Raw genomic sequence first — 10,682 nt, forward strand, 5'->3', positions numbered from 1 at the left:
TTCAAAGTAGAAGCTTCAACGTCCAGTCCAATTAGGTGTGTCAGCTGCCTACCCTGTGTTGTCCCGTACAAGGCATGCCTATACAGGGATTATCTGTGTCAATGTCACCGGCCCATGGTTTTTAGAAAACATGGACTCTTACAACTCAACAACTGAGAAGCAAATAACCCGATTAAAAATGGGCAAAGGATCCGAATAAGCATTTCTTCAAGAAGACGCAATCACAAGCGCTGTCTTCTAACACGTGGCCAATAAGCATATGACAAACATAGTCCACATCATCAGTCCCTGGGGAACACCAACCAAAAAGAGACACCACTTCACACCCCCTAGGATGGCTAAAATAAAAAATACAGACAACAGCAAGTGCTGTCAAGGATGTGGGACACTGAAGCTCTCATACACTGTTGTTGGGAATGTAAAATGGTGCAGTCACTTTGTAAAACAGTTTAGCCCTTCCTCAAAAGGTAAGCAAACCATGTAGTTATCCTATGATTCAGCAATTCCACTTCTGGGTATAAATTAAAAAGCAGCAAAAAGATATGTCCACACAAAACTTGTGCACAAATGTGCATAGCAGCATTATCAAAAAGTGAAAACAACCCACATGTACATCAACTGATGAGTGAACAAAGGCAAGAGAGCTCTATAATGAAATATTACTCCGCAGCAGAAGTGCATCGAGTACTGACATATGCCACAATCCCATATGAACCTTGAAAATTTAGGCTAAGTAAAAAAGTCAGTTACAGAGTGCCACATGTTGGGTGGTTCCATTCATAAAAAATATCCAGAATAGGCAAATCCAGAGGCACAAAGTACATTAGTGTTTGCCAGGGAATGGGGGAGGGAGGTATAGAGATTGATTAGTAATGAGTACAGGGTTTCTTTCTGGAGTGGTGAAAATGTTGCAGAATTAGTGTTGGTGACTACACAATTTGTGAATAGAATAAAATCCACTAAATTGTATGTTTTAAAGGAGTGAATGTTATGGTATGTCAATTACATCTCAATAAAACTATTTAAAAACCACATGAATTTCCAGGCTCTATCCTTAGAGATTCTGCTGACCTGGGATGGACCCAAGAATCCATACATTTAAAAAAACTCGTGTTCTGATTTATTTCACTTAGTATAATATCCTCTAGATCCATCCATGTTGTCACAAATAGTATTTTTTACAGGATACCCCTTCATTACAAAAAAAATGTGAGATATTACCAAAAAAACAAAAAACATTAAAAAATAAATAAATAAATTTTTCATTCAATATTATTAATACAAATATTTATTATTCCCATTTACAAAGAATGTTCATATACAAGGTCTGTCCAGAAAAAGTCCAGCCATTGTTAATATAATGATAATGGTTTGCATGCAATATTGATATAACCTGGCAGCCAAGGAGAGGTGGCCGGGAATGCTCATGTGTGAACATTGACAAGTTCACTGTACTAGTCAGTGGGGACAGAAGACGCCATTGACTGAGCATGTGTACTGTGTGGCTGTCACATTCAACATGACTGAGCAAGTAGAGCAATGAATCTGCATTTAATTTTGCATTAAGCTTGAACATTCCTCCATGGAATTTATTTGGACGATTCAGAAGGCCACAACTATGGGCAACTGGTGATTGACAGCTTCATCACAACAATGCATCCACTCAAGCATCACGTCTCATGAAGAGTTTTTAGCAAAACATCAAATCACCCAGGGGACTCAGCCCTCCTACAGACCAGATATAGTGCCCTAGAACTTCCGGCTTCTCCCAAAAGTATAATCACCTTTGAAAGGGAAGAGGTTTCAGACCATCAATAAGATTCAGGAAAATATGACAGGGCAGCTGACAGTGACTGGGAGAACTGTGTGAGGTCCCAAGGTGTCTGCTTTGAAGGGGACTGAGGCATCATTGTCCCATGTACAATGTTTCTTGCATCTCATATCTTCTTCAGTAAATGTCTCTATTTTTCATATTACATGGCTGGATTCCTTCTGGACAGACCTCGTATATCAACTCATTTCTTCCTCACAATTATTCAGAACTGGTAAATGTTCTAGTGTCTTTTTATAAAACATGCAGAATTTACACAACCTCGGAATTCAGTTGATGTTATTTAGAACAGTTCTGAATCTAACATGGAAATTATAGCTTAACCCCAAACATAGTTTTCTGTGTAGGGCCGTGCAAACTACTCCATTTCTGGAACTGATCTGCACAACTACTGCCACACTCATCGAATAGGTAGATTTTTAGTGACTTCGATCAGTGGAGAAGGTAATATATTGGTAATCTATAGTAAAAGACCTGAATGCCAATGTTATACTAACTGTTCCCAAAGGTACAAATAGTTCCTAAGATTTACAAATATAACATCCAGAAATGATGGCAAAAGAGATCAAATGATGATAAAAATTCCCTTTGTTCCTGGGAACAGTTTAGATCCTTCTGCAACTAAACTGGAAAAGAAAATGATTTTAGAGTAGCCATTCCCCTGACCCCCTATGATCCGATCAGCTAAAATCCAGGATAAGGCTCTCTGTGAATGTGCCATTAGGACTTCGCATTCAGAAACACGAAGGTCGCAGAGCTGACAACGGTTAAGCGTCTCACCCCAGTGTGTGCTGGCTCTTCCACAGACCTGAGCTGGCTGCACACGGCCCAGGACGCCACCATCAGGGCAGAAAACTGAGAACATTTTCCAGGTAACAAAATTCAAGTTTTTGATGGTGCTGGAACTACAGACCATTTTAAGGCGCTTACTGTAACAGAAGCCCTGGCACCAGCGCTGGTGCCAAGACCAAGAGCCACCCCTCACACGTAGAGGAGGCCCAGCTGGTCCGACCTGCCCTGCCCGCTGAACTCGTCTCTCTGCCAGAAGGCTGCAGACTTCCCTCACCTCATTAAGCAATCCATTCTCTGGCTTTCTACAAATCCAATAGATACATCTTTTTCTCATTCATTCTCAAATCCCAAACATCCGTGAGCATTACCTTCACACAAAGAAACATATTTAATAAGGTATAAAATCTCTCTCATAGGGTTTATGTTTCCCTAAACACCATACACTATGTTGCTCTGGTCCATACTAATGCCTCATCCAGCTTATTATTTTGTCTCCACCGAAGCACCAAGGCACATTTGTAAGGTCGCCCTTGCTCTACCACCTTTTTTGGGGGAAAAAAGAGTTTCATGATTTTCCTCTCTTCCCACCATGTGAGTATGCAATAACATTTTAACTTTCTGTAAAATTAGAACCTCACTCCACTTCCAGGGGATGTGAACAAGTTATCTAAAAGCAGCAAAATTCTCATTTCAACTCCCATTAACTTTCTGGCAAAGGACCGGGATCCGGTACTGGGGGAGATGGAATGAGAAACTGCAATAGTACCTACTCCTGGATTACTTCAGTCCAGCACAACTTGTTTGCACAGGTGGTAGGCTGTGGTTGGGTCCAAGAGAGGGAAAACAATGCTTTTCATCTTTATCCGAATGCCCTTCTTGATGATGTTCAAAAAACTTTGTCATTTTGACAGAAACAACACATTAATGAGTGTTAGGTTGAAAAAAAGTGGGAAGAGGGATTAAGAGAATGTCGAGAGAAGACCAGCTGGCATTGAGTCTCAACTCACCTTTTCAAGGAGTCCTCTGACGGTTCATTCGAGTGTAGTACGCATAGTTATGCTCTTGAGACACTCTCACTCCATCAACAGATGAAACAGAGGACCATGGTCCCAGACAGAAGACCTTCCTTCTATTCAGGCTATCTAATTAAAAGCGATGCACTGTACTCACAAACTTTGGCTGGAATGTGGATGAAAGCCCGTAGGCAGCACGTGTCCATCCAAGCTCTGCTCTGCCACAGTCGTCACCGAGGTGCAGTCACATGGAGCTGCAGCATGGCCTCAGTGCAGGCGTAGTGCTGCTGTAGTTTAGGGGCAGTGAATGGAGCAGTCCAACCGCATAGAACTGCTGCCTCCGTGAACACAGTTTGTAACATAAATAAGTCCATCTCAGTAAAAGCGGAAAGGCAGAGATACCTTTCTGCTACCCAAAACTGTTGCGTATCTTAAAGTTATAACTACTACTTTGTAAACTAGTCCACACAGCAACCATAGTGTGGTTGTTTACCACCCACTTCTAGAAAGTGAGTAACAGACTCACTGGGTTAAGTAATTTATGTAAGGTTACACAAGTCTGTCGCAGAATTTGGTCTAATCTGGCTTGATCCTACTCCAAACATTTGTCCTCTCCATGGTACTATGGTGTCCCTTCACACTGTCTACAGAATGTATGTCTTCTATCTAGCATAGTGAAGTAGTTACTGGGCAAATTTTTCCACTCAAAGATAACCGATAGCCTCTTCTAAGTAATGTTAGAATGTTAACAACAATTTAATAAATGTTTTAAATTTTGTCAAGATTTATTATCTATTGCAGGTTAAATTTTGCCCCCTCCCCAAATATTTATATTTTAAACACCTAAGCCCGAGTTCTTCAGCATGCTACCTTATTTGGAGAGAGGGTCTTACAGCAGTAATCAAATCACAGTTAAGTCATTGGTTGCACCCTACTCCAACATGACTGGTGTTCTTATGAAAAGAAAAAAATCAGACAGAGAGACACACAGAGGGAAGATGATAGAAGACCTATGGAGAAGACAGCTATCTATAAGTCAAGGAGAGAAGACTAGAACAGATCCTTCCCTCACAGACCTCAGACGTAACTGCTTAGATTCTGGGCTTCTAAGGCACCAGAACTAAAAGACAATAAATTTCTGTCGTTTAAGCTATCCATTCTTAGTATTCCATTATGATAGCCCTAGCAAACTATATATTATCTTAAAGATACATACCTATAAACTTATAAAAATCAGAGACTGCTTCTACTGTCTATAAAAGTGGAAACTAGAAAAGTGGAGAAATATATGAAACAACCATTTTTACATGTTGAGCTAAAGCTTGCGTGGACCTGTAACCCCTGAGAAAAGAAAAATGAACAAAATGAACAATGTGAATGCTTCGGATTTCCGCCTGTAGGGAATTTCTAACAATGGCACAGGGACGTGATCCCAGACAGAGCCCAGTGGTCTCATGATTAAGGAAACAGACATCTGAATTTGGGAAGAACAGTGACTCGAATTTAGAGAGCCAGATTCCAGAGATGACAAAGCCACGCAGAGGAAAAGGTCCATAAATCTGCGTACAGGTCTCCTAGACTCTGGCTGCGTCCAATCTATGAGTGCACAAGACGGGATCTGACAGAGCTGTGCAAAGAAAAATGTCAAGAAGAAAACCAGTGCTCACACAGCACAGGGGCACATCCGAGTTTCCACCAGAGGGGATCTTGTATAGCACATGGCGTATTCAGTAGAGAACCTAGAAAGAGCATGGCTTAGTAGGTCTCTTTCGAGGCTACAGTAGGCCTACAGTAAAAGATACTATAGGCCTGCCCTTATAAACCTTCAAGATAAACCTCAAGGGGAACAAGCAAATCCAGAAGTAATTGCTGGTGGAAAAAGTCCACACTCTTTGACACAATATAAAACTAAAATGTCCAGCATCCAAACAAAAATCAGTAGACACAAAAGTCAATTTCTTTCCTAGGTATGATCAATGAACAATGGAAATTTAAAACTGAAACTAAAAAATATACACCACTTAAAATAGGATTTAAAGACCCTTATGTATAAATTTAATGAAATATGTATTGGATCTGTATGTAGAAAACTATAAAACCCCAATGAAAAAAAATAATAAAAGACCTAATTAAATAGAAATATATTCCATGTTCATGGGTTAAAAAAGTCAATATTTATAAAGTGTAAATTCTTCTGAATTTAATCTATAGTCAATGAAATTCCAATCAAAATCATAGCAAGCTATTTTGTAGATATCAGCAAACTGATTCTAAAATGTATATGAAAAGGCAAAGAACCAAGAAGAGCCAATATAATACTGAAGAACAAAACTGAAGAACTAATCACATTCCACTATTTCAAAATTCGTATAAAACTATAGTCATCAACACAGTGTGATATTGGTGAAAAAAATAGAAACATAAACCAGTGGAACTAAATAGAGAGCCCAGAAATAGACCCATGCACTGTAAACATAATTAACTCATTTTTGATAAAGGCAATTCAACAAAGAAAGAATAGTATTTTTGATCAATGGTATTAGAACAATCAGGTATCCATATACAAAAAAAAAAAAAACTAGACACAGACCTTATACCACATACAAAAAATTAACACAAAATTGATTATAGACCTAAACATAAAATATAAAACCATAAAACTTCTAGAGTGGTGAACACAATACAATATACAGATGATGTATTGTAGAATTTTACATCTGAAACCAATATAATTTCATTAACCAATGTCACCCCAATAAATCCAATAAAAAAGAAAAATTTCTAGAAAATAACATAGGAGAAAATTTAAGTGGCCTTGAAGTTGGGGATAATTTTTTTATTCAAACCCAAAAGCACAATCTATGAAAGGAAAATTAATAAGCTGAACTTTATTGAAAGATTTATATCTGGAAAGACACTGTTAAGAGAATGAAAAGACAAGCCACAGACTGGGAGAACATATTTGCAAATCACATATCTGTTAAGAATTTATATCCAAAATATACAAAGAACACTTAAAAGTCAGCAATAAGAAAACAAACCACCCCATCCAAAAACGGAGAAAAGAGCTGAGTAGGCACTCAGACACAATATCAGTATGTTAAAGAGGATACACGAAGGGCAAACAAGCATATGAAAAGATGCTCAACATTATCGATCACTAGGGAATTGCAAATTAAAATGAGGTACCACTTTACATCCTATTAAAATAGTTAATATCCAAAAAATAAACAATACCAATTATTAATGAGACTATGGAGCAACAGGAACTCTCATTCATAGCTGGTAGGAATGGCTTAAAAAAATGCTATGGCACCCTGAAAAACCCGGGTCTACACAAAAACTCGCACATCCATGTTCGTGGCAGCTTCATTCACAATCATCAAAACCCGGAAGCAACCAAGACGTTCTTCAATAGGTAAATGAGTAAACAAACTGTGGTGCATCCATAAATAGAGTATTACTCGGCAATAAAAATAAATGAGCTAACAAGCCACACACACACACACACAACCCTCAGATACATCCTCATAAAATAATCTTAGGGAAAGTTTAAGTTTCAAAAGAAGAAAAAAAAACATCGCCTTCAAAGAAATGGGCTTATTTTGACATCAAAATTATCAGCTACAATGGGTGCTAGAAAGTTACAAAGGCAAAGCCATCCAGGGGGAAATTATTTTGAGACTAGACTATTCTACCAATGACTCACGGGGGAGGGCAAAACAAAGGCATTCTCAGGCAGTTAAGAACTCAAGACATTTTATCTTCCATTTACTGTTTCTTGAAAATTATTTGAGGATACAATCCAACAAAATGATTCAGGTATTCAAGAAAGAAGATGTGGAATCCAAAACAATGTAACTGATGTAGGAGTTCAATTCCAAAAAAAAAAAAAAAAAAGTCCCAGATAGCTACCCTCAGAAAGCTATAGATTAGTGAAAATTAGAAGAGGAATTCCCCATTCTTTAAGAAAAAAAAATGTCTTCAAAAAGTAAGCAATGTGTATTCATCAAATGGTGCAATCAAGCTAGGAAATTTTGAGGACTGGCATGCCTCTTCTGTTTAAAACAGGTATTGTCTAATTCTAATAAAATACATTATTTATATGGTAACTCAGAAAAATCTAAATTCAGAAAAGTTAAAGTTGCTACATTAAAAAATAGCAATATAAACAAATTATTCAAAGTGTGGAAGGAATACCAGAAAAGCTAAAACAGAAAATGAGGAGGACTGGGAAGGCCTTTGTTTTTAACCACTTTAATTTTTATGAAAAGTGTCAGGTTATTTTATTATAAAAAGTAAGTATTGGTAATAGTAGTACACTGTGAAGAAGGGCAAAAAAAACCCCGAAGAGGGTGACTTTCGGTTCTGACATGGAAACGCAATAGGACAGTAAGTGCTGCCAGACCAGGTAACCCAGTGGGATACAGAGGCACGGGGGTAACACAGCGCACGTTGCAGAATTCCCATCTTCTGTACTCACTCTTTGTTTCCACGTCCTTCTGGATTACACGGCCTATCTTTGTCATATAAACTTCTGAAGAGACCTTCATTTCGTCGGCTTTCGACAACTACTGAGGGTCACACACTCCAATCCTTCACCAAACACATTTCATTTAAAGAAAGGGCGTCTAAAGTCGTATCACTGGCAGGAGTCTACACTGGCGTAACCTTTTCAGGGCAGAATTGGGCAGTCCTGCTGGACATGCAAACTAACGATGGCCTAACGATTTCATTTCCCAGAATCAACCCTATCCAAATGCGCAAAGGTGACTCTACATACAGATTTTCAAGTACGCTGTTACTGTTTATAACGGAGGGGAAAAAACCCTAAAGTAAATGTACATTGGTACATGCAGAATATTTTGGTGCCGTTTCAAAAATGAGACACATCTATACCGAATGACACTAACAGGTGATGCGTACACACATCCATATATTGGGCAATGAGTGGGCCTAAGATGTTTGGAGTGTGCATTTGATTTACAAGAAGTATTATTGTTTTTACATGTTAAAAATTCAGAGCATGCCTTAACTGTCATATATTTGGGATTTTAAAAGATCCAAAAAGAAAAGCTCAAACGTCTTTATAACAGTTCACTCTCAAATCTAATGTGTGGGGGGGATCGTAACGTAACTGGCACGTTGCAGCCTAGGATTAGCGAAAAGGCAGGCTTCATGGGTGGGGTCATTTTTTAGGGAAATAAGGCAAGTAAATGAGGGCACAGAAACAATTAAGGCAGAGCTGGGGGGGTGAACCCACGACGGCGGGGCTGGCCGGGCAGCCCAGGGCCCGGGCACGGGGAAGGACACCTCGTACCAAGCAGACCCTGGGTGCCCCGGGCGCAGAGAACCGGCCCGTACCTTCCCAGGAGAGCTCGCCTCCCGGCTCGCGCTTCAGGAACTTGTACCAGAACGTGTCCACGCGGCCCGGCTCCGCCCCGTCCTGCGCTGCCGCGTCGGGCGCCAGCTCCACCTCCCCGAGCCACAGGCCGGGCTCCTGCAGCGCCAGCGCCCCCGCGCCCGCCGCGGTGCCCGCCGGCTGCAGGCGCAGCGCCCCGGGCGGCTCCCAGCGCCCCAGCTCCGGCCGCGACCCCACGACCAGCAGCTCCGGCCGGGCCCCGGCCACAGCGGGCGGCACCACCACCCCGAACCGGAACCGCATGGCGGCGGGCGGCGCGGCTCCCGGTGCCCGGCGAGTCCCGGTGCCCGGCGTGTCCCTGGAGCGCGAGGCGGACGCGGCGATTGGGCGGCGCGCGGGGCCGGGACGCGGGAGGCCCGGGCGCCTGCGGGGACACGTGCGAGGCTGCCCCTTTTTGGGCTGCATCACGCGGCCCAGGAGCCCGGGCCTCTCGCCCGGGCCGGGACCTGAGGCCGCGGAAAAGGGTCAGCGGGAGCCACCCCCCGCCTGACCCGTACAGTCAGGCTGGCCCCTGTCCAGCGGCCTCTTCCTAACCCGGCTCCGCGGCGGCTGGGGCCTTGTAGAAAGAAAGGGGAAAGAAAATGGGGTTCGGAAAGGGAGGAAAACCTCCTAAGCCCTGCGGTTTTGCAGTCATCTTTTCAAATGACAGGAAATGACTGGAGGAGGTTCCCAAACAAAAAGGGAACGGCGTGTAGAAGGCAGCCTCCGTAACAGTGAAGTTGGAGACGGATCCGGGCCTGGTGTCTGGAGAGCCCCAGGCCTTGAACAGGACATTGACTCTCTCTCTGGGCCTCGGGCTCTTTATCCGTAAAAATGAGGATATAAAATACTGATCTTAAAAGACCCTGCCAATCCCAAAGCTTCTCTCTTTGGTGGGAGAGGCATCATCGAGGACCCAGACCCTTTGCAAAGACACAGTGGTTTTTTTTTTCTCCTACCTCGTCCAAATCGATGCCTGAAATAAAACATGATCACTTTCCTTTTTCAAAAAATGTACTAATTCAGTATGTGTAAAATGGATTGTTTTACCTTCCCAAAGTACAACAAAAACTCATTCTGTGATTATAAATGTATGGCATTCATAACTTTTAAATGGCATAAAAATAGAACTTTTGTTGAAGATCGTCTTCCAGTAACAGGGCTATTTTTTCAACGTAAAGCTTTTATGTCAAGAAACACAGGTTTATAGCTATTACGTCAAAAGAAAACTATTCGCAGGGGAGGTGGGGCTTTATTTTTGGCACTGCTATAAGATAACTGAGTGTCCCATTTACATATTTGTTCCTTTTGATTCTTTAATAAAACTGGTCTCCTGTTCTTACGTCTGTGTATTCACAAACACTTGACAATCTCTTATTTGAAAACTTGTTAATCATGAAAGCCAAAATGTCATGCATTCAGATTATCATAAGTAAAACAGAAAAGTACCAAAATGTAAACCATACAAACGCAGTCTCTCTGTAGAACAATTAGTAAATGAATAGTATGCTTTACTCTTAAATATTGATATTCCATTCAATGTTTGCTTGGTTGCTAAGCTGAAGGATAAACACAAAGAAAAATGTGAAGACAGCAAGGCGGGCCAAACATGGCTGATTCATTAGCAAAGCAGACGTTAAATCAC

General features: G+C 41.2%; 1 protein-coding gene across 2 annotated transcripts in view; it reads right to left on the reverse strand.

Moving 5' to 3' along the window:
* Positions 1-9,576, reverse strand: part of EPM2A (EPM2A glucan phosphatase, laforin) — a 74,021-nt gene extending 64,445 nt beyond the window's left edge. Inside the window, exon 1 of one of the 2 annotated variants that reach the window (XM_053914273.2) lies at positions 9,001-9,576. In XM_053914273.2, coding sequence (XP_053770248.1) covers positions 9,001-9,463 — 463 coding nt within the window. In that variant the 5' untranslated portion in view covers positions 9,464-9,576. The remainder of the gene's footprint in view (positions 1-9,000) is intronic. The other variant, XM_024552091.3, reaches the window with a different exon arrangement.
* Between the last annotated feature and the right edge of the window lie 1,106 nt (positions 9,577-10,682).

The sequence above is a fragment of the Desmodus rotundus genome, chromosome 11, assembly GCF_022682495.2.
Source record: "Desmodus rotundus isolate HL8 chromosome 11, HLdesRot8A.1, whole genome shotgun sequence".
Classification (NCBI taxonomy): domain Eukaryota; kingdom Metazoa; phylum Chordata; class Mammalia; order Chiroptera; family Phyllostomidae; genus Desmodus; species Desmodus rotundus.